At 31.4% G+C, this 13,416-nt stretch overlaps 2 protein-coding genes across 3 annotated transcripts in view; one reads left to right on the top strand and one right to left on the bottom strand.

The window, feature by feature from the left end:
- Liprin-beta (liprin-beta 1) overlaps positions 1–1,082 on the bottom strand; it is a 165,290-nt gene extending 164,208 nt beyond the window's left edge. The window contains exon 1 of the mRNA XM_085827729.1: positions 1,059–1,082. The gene's annotated coding sequence lies outside the window, so the exon portion shown is untranslated. The remainder of the gene's footprint in view (positions 1–1,058) is intronic.
- Positions 1,083–1,551: 469 nt separating this feature from the next.
- Gnptab (N-acetylglucosamine-1-phosphate transferase subunits alpha and beta) overlaps positions 1,552–13,416 on the top strand; it is a 116,284-nt gene continuing 104,419 nt past the window's right edge. For both annotated transcript variants that reach the window (XM_085827727.1, XM_085827726.1), the window contains exons 1-2: positions 1,552–1,905; positions 8,873–8,958. In XM_085827727.1, coding sequence (XP_085683853.1) covers positions 1,777–1,905; positions 8,873–8,958 — 215 coding nt within the window. In that variant the 5' untranslated portion in view covers positions 1,552–1,776. The remainder of the gene's footprint in view (positions 1,906–8,872; positions 8,959–13,416) is intronic.

Genomic DNA, 13,416 nt, shown 5'->3' with positions numbered 1-13,416 from the left:
ACAGATTTTATTAACTACATCAGGGTTTCTTAAACTTTTCCCAGTCGTGACCCCCTTTTATCACTGAGATTTTTTCGCAACCCCCAGAACCCCATAATGTTTACAAAAATTTTGTGGGTCCCCATAAGTATTGCACAAATTCAACACATGCATGAGTAAAACTGTCAATTTTTTTCACTTGTACTACAATATACTATTGCAGTTTTAGGTCATTAACTTTAATTTCTAAATTTAAGACATAGAACAATGTGAAAATTTTAAATAAGTAACAGACGAAATGACAGCATCATGTGCAAAGCAAGGAAAATGAACGTTTATATTATAAAAAGAATGCGTCGAAACGTTGTTTTTTTTCTTTGACTGTATTGTCTTATCTTTATCTATTTTCAGATACCTTGTGTAAAAATATTTGGTAATTGTAAAATTGTTATAATACGTAAAAGAAATATCAAACTGCTAAAATTTTTGGCGATCCCCTGCTGCAGGTCCCGCGACCCCCCTGTTGAGTTGTGACCCACAGTTTAAGAAACCCTGAACTACATTATAGGAATCACCATCAGCTAAACTATCAAACTGCTTAAAGATTATTGCATTGTGTTACATAGCACCATAAGGAATGATACACTAAATTCTTACAAAAAAGCATTATATAGCTTTTGAAAAGTGTTTTAACAAGAAATTTTCAAGTTAGAGGAGCTGAACATATTTTGTATTCAATTAATGACACAATACCCTTTCTTTCAATGCGAAAATCAAAAATCGAATATTTTATTTGCAGGTTTCTCTTGCTCTCTCTCTCTTTTTTAAAGGCAATAAAAACGCTGTGTTTCTAAATTAAGATTCATAATTTTTTAGTAAAAGCACAGATAATTTTTCGGAATCTGAGCTTTACTTGGAATGCTAATTTATGTTTCCTAGTTTGCACACGTTACAAAAGTTTTCACCTCACAGTGCGTTTGGAAAATATTACCATTAATATTTATATAATATTCCAACATAGGGAAGGAAAAATAAGAGATTCAAAATTTTGACACTACACGTAAACATGTGACACTTACTCACAAACACCCATTGGCTAGCCAACATGAAAGTTCAAAACAAAAAGTTTGTAAACAAATCCTATGACGTAAACCGGAAAAGTTGCTGTCTCCAACACTTAAAGCAAAATTACACTTTAACTTACTCGATTATTAGGCAATTCGGGAAATCCAAAACGAAAATAAATAAATATATTAATTATGATTAATAATGATACCGATCCTAAAGGGAAACTTTTATAGCACGGAAAATAATAATTATAATGAAAAAAAGTTCGGCCAGAATTGAGCCCGAACGTTTTTTCCATTATTATTATTTTACAGAGCATTATTTAAATCTAAGAAAAACATTTAGCTCGCAGTACAGCAAAATATATGCATAGTTTTTAACTGGGAATTTTGGAACGGTCTTTTAATATTTGGAATTATGCTAGGTTTAGAGCCTTATAAACGAACAATACTTTTAGCGGTATTTGTTCCTCTAAACTTATCACTAACATTGTTGTTTACATACAATTTAAATCATGATTGCGAAGCCGATATTGCTCATTTTCTCATGATAAATAGCAATTTATGTTTTTAATAAATTTTAGAAAATTTCTGTTTATAATTTTATTAAATTATGTTAAATACATCAAATAATTTCTAGTGATGATAATTTTGATTAAACGTGGGAGTGTTAGAAGTACTTTTATTATCTAGACGAGTATTTTTTAAATTATTTAATTTTAAAATAATTATGTCTCGAACTGTATTGTGTAAGCTTATACAGAGAAAAACGTATGACTTCCTTTCGAAAAGGCATACAGCTGTTTTATTGTTTTTTGGTTTCATCATACTTTTAGTAGCTACACTTCATTTTGGTGAAGTAAGTTTTTAAAATTTTTAAAAATTAATTTCTTCAGGAATAGTTTCTGCAAATTTTATTTTTTATCTCATTAGATTCAATGTTTTTAGGAAAATGATTGGCAGTAGAGTTATATAGCAATCATTTATCTGTATACATTTGATTAAATTAAATAATACAAGTAATTAAGTTATTTATTTTTTCCACTAGAGCCTAATTAACATAGATAAATTAAAAATTTTGAATGAAACTGTTCATATACAGTGTCTAAAAACGTCAGACATACTAAATAGGCGTTTTGTTGAGTTGAATTAAACATATTTAAGTAAGTCTGTTGAATGATTACAGTATTTCCAAAAGCCATAAGCACTGATTTTGCTTATTATGCCTTTACTTTTATAAGATTAGAATTTTTCATTTTGTTGATAAAAAAATTATTTGATTTTATTTTACTTTGTGTAGACTCGGTGCAAGATTTTTTTTTTTTCTAAATTATCTGTAATATATGAATACTATTTCATATATTCCAAATAGTTTATAAAGACATTAAATTTATCAATGTATTCTCAAAAAAATGAAATTTAAATTTATTGTAGCCTATTCTATAATTTTTAATCAGAGTGGCGAATGAAAACTTTATACAAAATTTCAAATTTAAATATCTTAATAATTATTCTCTAGTTTATAATTAAATTCAATCATTTTTAATTGGTAGGAGTTTTAAGATAATTTTGTCAATGGACTGGTTGTTGTACTATATTTAAATCTGGTATATTTCTTAGAGGTCTAAATTTTAGTTGGACTTGTGTGATATAAATTTTCTTCAATTATAGCACATACAGCAATGCTTCGACTTGCAAATTTTTTTTTTTTTTTAATTTTTTTTTATGTTACTTTGCTTTAAAAGAGGGAAAAAAATTAAGTTTCGTAAATTAAAGAAATAGGAAGAAACTTTGCTACTTTTTGAATGTCTTGTTTTCTGCACCCCTACCAAAGTTGCAAACTCTTTGGCAACTTTGGAGAGCATTTGCAGATTCTGTGCTGACTTTGGAGGAAAATATTTGTTTGGGTATCTTTATTTTTATTTCAGCAGTAATATTTTCTATTTGTTTACATTCTTCTTTTTCCTTAGAAAACATACACATTTCTTGGAAGTAGTTATACCAATCAATAGTCTTTTTCAATAAAACCCTCTGTAATTTTTTTATACTGCTGTGCTTCCGCATGTATTTTGTTTGTTTTTTGTGTTATCCCCATGTAATTGCTCTCCTATGAATTTTAATGAAAACAGCAATTCAGTAAAAATATATTTACGGGTGCCTCTTGACGAACGTTAGCAACTTTTGGCGGCACATGGATACATCATCGCTACACAAAGCCAAAATAACAAGTCAGAGAATTGCACAAACTCGGTATCCATACTGACTAACCAAATAAAATCTGTAATCATACCAAATAAAATCTGTAATCCCTTGGCTTTATTCATACCAAATAAAATCTGTAATCCCTGGCTTTATCCATTTACACATCGACTTATTTTCACTTGGAAAAACATCAGATAATTGTGCAAACTTGGCATTGCACACTCCCTTGGCTTTGTCCATGTACACATCGATCTGTTTTCACTTAAAAAGTCAAAAGAGCATCCAATTCTACAGTAGAGCCAAATAAAAAATGCATAATCTCAATAAAGTACATTTTAAATCAAACAATAAAATAACATAAAAAAGGAAATTCATCTTGTGCATCTAAGCACTACACAAAGCAAATATCTACTTAACCTTATTTAGAAATTTCTATGTCTTCAGTATGTGGCACACAAAATTACTTAACAGCATTCAAAAACGGTACAACTCTAATATACGCCCTAATTTTACCAAATGTGGCGATATGTGTTCTGTGCTGGCCCTGTTGACGTTGAAAAATCTTTCGCTGGAGCTCGTTGATTCGCCTCTGTGTCTGAGAAGATGGGAGGGAAAGATAAAATGGTAGTTGTTGAATTGAAGTTCGGCAAAAGGAAATATCATTGTGGCTATCCTGTTGAGGGGTAGCGGGTATTTGGAAGTGTGGAAAGAGGGTCTGGGAGATTATTTTTAATGGCAGTGCATGATAGAAGGAGGGATTTGTGATTTTATTTCTTTGTGAACCATAGTATAAATTTTCTGGATAGTGTGTCTGGCTGTCATGTAAATACGATAGTGATTACGTGGCGGCATGTTAAAGGCGGTATGAAATTTATATTTCTGCTATTCGAAAATGAATTAATTCATGGTAAGTGCATTTTATTTTATCCTTGTTCTTATTTTGTAGAATGTTATGTTCATTGGTTCTTTAGTATGAATTTCTGTCATTATTGTTGTTTTTTTAAATTGTTTGAAAATTATTTTAGTTCATTTTGTTGTTTAGTGTCTAGACTGTGCAATTCGTAGGTGTTTTTTTAGTTGAAACAGAATGCTGTGTACATGGTATTATTTGAAATTTATTGTTGTTATGTTATTTTATTAAAGCGAGGAGTGCGTATATCGTAGATTCCTTCCTTGCCTAAATTGTGTAATTCGTAGAATTTTTTTAAAGTTTAAACAGGATGCTGTGTACATGGTATTCTTTGAAATTTATTGTTGTTATGTTAATTTATTAAAGCGAGGTGTGCGTAGTTTGTAGATTCGTTCGTTGCCTACATTGTGCCACTCGTAGATGTTTTTTGAAGTTAAAACATGTCGCTGTGTACATGGATTCTTGTCAAATATTTTTGGTTAGAAACTTTACGTTTTTGCTATCTAAATTTTTTGTTTTTGGATTTTTAGCTAAATTGTATGTTGAAAACGTAGTTTTTGCATGTGCGAAAACCGCGTTTTTGGAGACATTTTAGGCTAAAAGTTCGAAATGTAGACAAAAAATTTAGATAGTAATATGGCAGCGTGAAGTTTCTCGCCGAAAATATTTGGCGCGAAATTTGGCGACTTGAGGGCGCATATCAGAGTAGTTCCCCAAAAACTTCCTAAAATTATCTGAACTAGAATCTGTAAATCGGCGTCGGCATATAAATTCACAAAAATAAGAGTAAAAAATATCCTCCGTAGTGTTGGTATCCTCCCACATTCAGCCATATACATTTCCTTCCTACAAACAGGACATTTATAATAGCTATTAAGTAAACCTTCATTTACATACCAGTCAATTAATTCTCTTTTTTCCTTTTCCAAATCACACAGAAACTCAAATTAATTTTACCACATTCAGACATTCTATCATGTAAACCACAAAACAAGCAATGTATTTTCTAACCACAAGCCATTACAAATCTTTCCCATCATTCAAAATTCACCGCAACCACACACCCAATTACATCATAATAGGGTTTCTATAACATTCAACTATTCAGGTTACCATAAACGAAACAACAGCCTGGTGATAAATGAAGCAACATCTTGGCAATATACGAAACAAGAACTTTGCGATAATACAAGGGGCACCCTTCAATCTACTCTAACACAGCAATCTGTTTTTGCTAAAGGAAATTCAAATAATTGTACAATCTGGGCATCATAAAAAATTGCATAAAAGTATTCATGAGGCAATGTGGTAAGTTTCCAAAACAGTTATGTGGCCCATGATGCTGCTAAAAGTATTTATGTGCCAACCTACAAATGCAGATAGCACACATCTGCTTCCCTTTTAAAATTTAGCCATTATTTTTCTGATTAATGTTTCTTTTTCATTGAGTATGTTTGTTTTTCTCAAATAGATCATAATGGAAATGTGAAGTTTGCTGGCTTATAAAAAAAAAGCATTGCATTTCTTCAGTAATATATTGTTTTGCCCAACAATGAAGACTGTAAAGATTTGCATTCTATAAAATTATATTTCTTAAACAATCAGATTCTCTGGATATGCGATGTGAATACTGCAGGCAGAATGTTAGAATGCAGGGCAGAAACTGGTTATCTCATTTAAAACAGCTACTCACTTTATTTATTGTTAACCAGTGTGCAGTGATAAAATTGTATGCAACGTCATTTGTGCAACTCCCTCATTTTTCGTTTAGTAAAAACAGACTGCTGTGGGTACTTACGTACTATGACGACTACCTTGGCAACATTTGCCGATAAAAATCTTCATTACCGTTTTTTAATTTATGTTTATAAATTTTTTAAACCTAAAAGCCCTAATTATAAAGAAACAAAAACTTAAAACCAAAAATCCCGAATATATATACACATATTATAAATAAACATATATATGTATAAACTATATACTAAATACGAATGTAAGAAATTAAAATTAACTTGCTTAAAACTGGTTAAAAGAAAAACATTGAAGTTAATGGTGAGGAAAGTGGCAGGAAACAGCTTTTAAAATAGCATCAAAAGGCGTTTCTTGTTTTTTCCACCAAATAAATTCAGCTAAATAGGTATCCAATGATGGCGGCTTGTCCCACGTTGTCACTCATTCCTCCATTCCACATGCTTTCAAGGTGTTGAGTATGAGTCTGCGTAGATGGGTCAACAAAATTATATTGATGATTCACCTTAAAATGTTCAAAACTGGCAGCAATGAGCTCCTCTGTTTGATATCCATGCCACGAATCTGACAATATTGTTGAGCCTTCAGCAATATTATTTTGAATTTCATGCATTAATGTTGTTGCCTTCCGGTCTGGAACTCTTGACTAAAAATGTTTCTTTTGTCTCCCGGCAAATTCCACCAAAGACCCACTGTTGTGGCAAGATATGACCTTGATTATTCTTTCAACTCGTAGAAAGGCTTTCGAGAATCGTTCTGTGCCTTCCAGTTTTAATATTTCCTCCAAATCCTTCACATACACTTCACACATATAATTATTCCAATCAATAACAGTCTTATCAGATAAATCCAATTGATTTATCCGATAAGGCTGTTCACCATTTAATGACACCATTAAATAAAGGGCACCATTTAATGGATGACTATTCATATGCCCAAAAGTAAATAAACCTTAAAGCTATTAAAAATTCAATACGACTGTTTTCAAACCACATACCAGTTCAGACACCAAACTTTTGTTGACAATTTTTGACATTGCATCTCCAATCAAATCTTGCATTATAAAACTTCATAACATGGCTGTTTTTAAAAACGTGTTCTTTGGGTAAAATTCCATCCTCTCTGAAAAATTCTATTGCTTTTTCTTCATTTGATGGAAGTTGAAAAATGTCGATATCCATTGTGAAAAAAATAATCACTAAAAGTTTCACATGTTTAACCTAAACGTAATAATCTGCGATGTAAATGCAATAAATGTAGCAAAAAAAGGTGTGGTAATAGCAAGTGCGGGACTAGTTTGTGATAATACTCTTTATTTTAGCACCCTCTATAACCGATGTTAGAGTTAACCTTTCATGCTGCCAGTTTTACCTACAAATATCGCCAGTTTTGGCGAGATATCTAGGTAGTCGTCATAGTATGTAAGTAGTCTGCTGCAAGCATAGGCAATGGGAAAAAAAATGTACAAATATTCCTTGGAAAAGTAACCAAGTTTATTAATATCAGTATTTTGTCTTTCTTAGTGCACTGCCATGAAATGGCCTTTGCTTTTGGCACAGTAGTGTGGCAAATTTGTAAAAAATTATGATTAAAGCTTACAATAGGGTACTTCTTGCTTTTTTTTCGATTCTCTTTTGACAACAAGATCGGCACCAGAAAAGCACAATTTCGAGATGGCCTAACTAAAATAAGAAGTCTAAAAATTGCACAAACTCAGTGTTCATGTACACATTGATCTATTTTCACTTAAAAAAAACATCAGAGAATTGTACAAACTTGGCATTGTCTTGACTTTGTCTATGTACAGATCAATCTATTTTCGCTTAAAAAAATTCAGGAAGCTAAAACCAAGTTAAAACTATCATGGTAACCAGAAATGGGGTTTCATCAACAAAATTCGTTGCCAATCGAAGGGGCACCCAATTCTACACTAGAGCCAAAATTAGTTGGCAGTGAGCTCACAAAAGCTTTCCAAAGACGGCAGTGAGTTTGTGACTTTTTAGTGGAGGTGTGGATAGTTCGAGTTTTAATTAATTTTTACTGCTGCATTATCCGTGATACTGTAATAGAGTACTGAAACATTTTTTTTTTATTGCCATCTCATTTTTTTAAATCAGGTTAAAATATGGCTGCTCAATCTTTCAGAGCTTCACTCAACAAGGATTTTTTGATGGCTGCATGTAGAATTTAGTATTAATTAGCAACCACTATATGACCTATAATATTACCGTGTTTGATATTAAAATTTAATTTTTTATCCAAAAGATATTTATTAGGAGAAATACGAATATTTTAATATGAACTTTTTTTCCCCTTTAAAATGCTGATGCATACCTATCTAGTTTTATTCAGAATTATCATTTTCCCACTTCATGCTCTTTTAGCTGGCAGAAGGAAGATTTGGAGTTCGAAACTTAGTAAGGACATAGCTGATTTCCCACATTTCTTGCTATAAAGCAGTATGCAACTAAAATGTGGTGGTTGATAATTCATCATCATCCTGATTTGGCCAGTTGAGTCTTATTCTTTTCTTATTGTGCTTTAAGTGGAGAAAATATAAGAAATTATCACCTTCCATACTGTGTGCTGCCATGCTGTAACTCGTAGCACATCCAGCTGACAGTTAGAAGATCCAGAGTCTGAATAGCAGAACAGCTGATTTCTCTCATCTCTAGCTTTGAAAAATGAATAGCATAATATTTACAGAGTATATTCAAGATGTTCACATTAAACTTTTGCTCTTATTTTGTTTATATATAAAAATATAGTAATTATAGTTTTGGGAAGTCTGTATGTAATTTGTAAAGTTTAAGAAAATATGTCATTTATTCATATGCTTACTAGTATTTTAATGATAATATTGTTATCATACATATAGCTAATGATGTGTATCATTAAAAAAATCAAAATGAAATTATTTATTGTGCTTCAAATAACAGTAATTATTTTTCTTCTCTTTAAATAGACTATGATGGAATGGAGCAAAGAAAAGTATGCTGTAGTTTTTAGTCCATATAATAATAATATAGTCGGTAAAAATTTTCGAAGCATGTAAGTAAAGATATGGTATTACCTTCTAATTTAAATCATCCTTTCTTTTTTAATTTTTCTTCTGTTTCACTTAAATCTGTTCGCTTTTAATTAGTTTGGTAGAATAATAAAAAATTAAATTGATTAGTAGTTTATGTGGTTGCCACCTTTTGCTGAGTGTTGCCCAGAGATATTTAAACTAATAATAATAATAATAAAGAAAAAATAATATATTTCTTAGAACCTGTTATTGTTTAGCTAAAATCATTAATGATTATCTTAAATTATTAGTGTATTAATAATTTATGATTGTAATGATTAATTTATATAAGTATTATTTATACAGTCAAAAGTCGTTAATTTTGACACCCATAATCCGGAATGATCTATAATCCGGGCCTCAAAGCTACAAACTTTCTGCGCATGCGTCACGTTCACGCATGCGCACAGGCATTTACGAGGTGCACGTAAGACCTTTACGGCTGGGAATATGCTTGTGCGCATGCGCGTTTAATGTGTAACGGACGGTACAAGCTAAGCTAAAATTATCTAATTCAGTTAATGTTGCAGATTGCGTTGTTCGTTAATCTTCGAATTTGTTGTTTTGCAGACTGTTAGAGCAATTTTATAAAAGTAAGCTTGAACTTTCGATTATGTCAAATAGAATTTCCGATATATATTTACTAATATGTAAAGGATCTACAAAGCGAAAGTATGTTTCGAAATCCGAAATCTGTTTATCAATTTCACGCCGCGGCGCACAATGAATTGGAAGTTGATCTGTCAGCACTATCTTTATCTTCAGGGCAGATGCTTTTATTTTATTTGGCTTATAATTTCTTACTAAATGTAGTATTTCATCTCGATGTACTCCATCTTTTATATGATTTAAATCAAGTTCCTCATCATTATAATTCGCTTCCGATAGTGAAAAACGTGACCCAGAGGTTATTGAAAACGAAAAAATTTCGATTGACAAATTATTCGGTATTCTCAACACAGCAATTATAGGACTTGAACAGCGAAACTGTGTAACTAAACAAGGAATTATGTCTGTTTAATAGAAATAAAGAGAAAGTATTATCACATGAAACGAAACAACTTGCATTGAAAGAAATGTTTAATAAAGTAAACAAATAAATACGGTTGATCTTTACATTATGGTAACTTAACGTTTTTTTGGCGAAAATTTGGCGACAAGCTCTCCTACAGCAACCCTCTATTTTTTTTTCCCCGCCGCCATTTTGTCTTCACGAAGTAAAGACATGTTTCTTTTCTTTTTATCTACTGAACACTTCTTCCAACAATCTACTAGCTTAATTACACTTATGCTAGAAATTTTATCTAACAAAACTGCTTAATCATGACAAATATTCACTGCAAAATTGGGAAAAAGTGCACAATACCATACTTCTTACGCGTTTTTCAAAATAACACATACACATAAACCATGTACACGCCGACTTATTTTTACTTAAAAAAACATTCCAGAATTGCACAAAAATGGCATTGCGCACACTCTTCACTATATCCATGTACACTGCTTTTTTCTCATAAATTAGAAAAATTTCACGAAAATACATGACAATTTTCTCAATCTTTAAACCCGGTAAAAAGAACATATTTAAAATTACCTGATCGCGAAAAAGTATTTACCCTTTCCAAATATGAACATTTCCACATATAAAATAAATAAAATATCCAAAAACTTTTACCTCTAAATCATCTATTACATTATACACGTCACCAACGAATTCATACCGCAAGCATTACAAATACTTAGTATCAAATATTTAAATTATTTCCATGCACGTTTACTTCAACTTAAAGGTATACCAAATTCCTACAAACATAAAATTCACAAAATAATTATCATTTAATTAAAATATAATTAAATTCAAAAACACTACTTAAAATATAAATGAGCACATATATTAAATTAATACATACATAAATACCCATTTCGAATTCACTTTAGTTACGGCCATGGGATCCAAAAATTCACGAACACTGTTTCACACAACACAGAATAAAGCCAAATACAAAATTTCCAGATTTTTTCCCGATTTTCCCCCTTTTCCGATTAAAGAACCGTAATTCTTCCATTAATATCACATGACATATCCCATGATCTCTCATTTCCCTCACACAAAATATTGCGTAATCGGAACTGAGTACTGCTCACATTATTACCAAAGTCCCAGGTAGTAACTTTTATCGCCTCCAAAATGTCGCCAAACTACCAGTTACCATATTGTAAAGATCAACCATAAATACAGTCAAAAATCGTTAATCCGGACTCGTCGGGACTTCGGCGATTCCGGATTATAGATTATCAGTTTAAATCTGGTAAGATGGCATGCAGAAATTACAAAATTAAAAATATGAAACCGTAATTTATGAAATAAAGAACAATTATGATCTAAAGGGTATCAAAATTTACAAAAAGAAAAAGCTTAATATTTATTTGTTTACTTTATTAAACATTTCTTTCAATGTAAGTTGCTTCGTTTCATCTGATAATACTTTCTCTTTAATTCTATTAAACAGACATAATTTCTTGTTTAGTTACAAAGTTCCGCTGTTCAAGTCCTATAATTGCTGTGTTGAGAATACTGACTAATTTGTCAATCGAAATGTTTTCGTTTTCAATAACCTCTGGGTCACTTTCTTCACTATCGGAAGCGAATTATAATGACGAGGAACTTGATTTAAATCATATCAAAGACGGAGTACATCGAAATGAAATACTACACTTAGTACGGAATTATAAACCAAATAAAATAAAAACATCTGCCCTGAAGATAAGGATAGTGCTGACAGATCAACTTCCAATCCGCGGCGTGAAATTGATAAACAGATTTCGGATTTCAAAACATACTTTCGCTTTGTAGATACAAATTACATATTAGTAAATATATATCGGAAATTCTATTTGACATAATCTTTCTAATCTATCATAATCTAATAATGACGTTTCTGCCCCCCCCCTCTGCCGCAGAGCAGCGTGAAATTGATAAACAGATTTCGGATTTCAAAACATACTTTCGCTTTGTAGTAAATATATATCGGAAATTCTATTTGCCATAATCGAAAGTTCAAGCTTACTTTTATAAAATTGCTCTAACAGCAAAAAATAATAAGCCGGATCCATTTCGAAGATTAAGGAACAACACAATCTGCAACATTAACTGAATTAGATAACTTTAGCTTAGCGTATAACTCCGTTACACATTAAACGCGCATGCGCACAAACATATTCGCAGCCGTAAGGGTCTTACGCGCTCTCGTAAACGCCTGTGCGCATGCGTGAACGCGACGCATGCGCAGAAAGTTTGTAGCTTTGAGGTCCGGATTATAGATCATTCCGGATTATGGGTGTCCGAATTAACGACTTTTGACTGTATTAAGCTTTTTCTTTTTGTAAATTTTGATACCCTTTAGATCATAATTGTTCTTTATTTCATAAATTACGGTTTCATAATTTTAATTTTGTAATTTCTGCATGCCATCTTACCAGATTTAAACTGATGATCTATAATCTGGAAAAATCGATAATCCGGAATCGCCGAAGTCCCGACGAGTCCGGATTAACGACTTTTGACTGTATAAGGCATTTTCTCCTTCCTTTCTGCATGCCTTTGTCATGTAACAATAGTATACTTGAAGCATATTCAAGAAGTCTAGGTTTGAGTCACGGTGAGGGCATTGCTCGTTTTTCATGTCTTCTGCTTCAAAATAATGACTCTACATATATTATCAAATAAAGTTATGATGTTTTTTGTTAACGAAGCATCAATTGCCAAATGTGCATTAAAGTGGTAGTCTGTGTATATTATGTCATGAACAGCTGTGCAGTGATTATTTATATATGTAATACAGTTATTCTCTTCATGAAACTTTATGTATCATTAGTGCTGCTGCCATTCAATTAAATTTCATGCCAACATTTATGTTTAGCATGAAGTTGTGCTCCTTTAATAAAAAATAATACATAAGGTAATGGGTGGATAACGTTAATGCCAATAATGTTACTACTATTAACTTTAGTTGTTGATATCATCCTCTGTTTTTTTGCTACTCTGAAACTTAAATCATTCACATTGATGGTCATGTCTGCCGAGCAGTGCTCTAACTGCCATTGCCACAGGCAATAAAGGAATGAACCCAAACCGAATTCTCAGGAGTTTCAATTCAAACAAAAAAAAAAAAAAAAAAAAAAAAATTACAGAATTGTCATTTCTCTCAATAAAAGTTCATGGCAACTTTTCAATCACAGCATAATTCATGTAAAAAAATTACTATTCAGCCCAGAGACTCAACTCATAAAACTTGGAGTCTCTGGGTCAAAAATGGAGAGAGGACAACCATGGCAAAATATGAATTTATATTTTTACTTTATTTACTTTAGTGTGAATTATTTGGCATATATCATTTTATGCAAATTAAGATTGTGGCTTAAAATAAATTTTAAAATTT

This window comes from Stegodyphus dumicola, chromosome 12 (genome assembly GCF_044657685.1).
Source record: "Stegodyphus dumicola isolate Sdum_Otavi_A_Nest chromosome 12, ASM4465768v1".
In the NCBI taxonomy this organism is placed as follows: domain Eukaryota; kingdom Metazoa; phylum Arthropoda; class Arachnida; order Araneae; family Eresidae; genus Stegodyphus; species Stegodyphus dumicola.
This window is presented reverse-complemented; position numbering and strand designations above follow the sequence as displayed.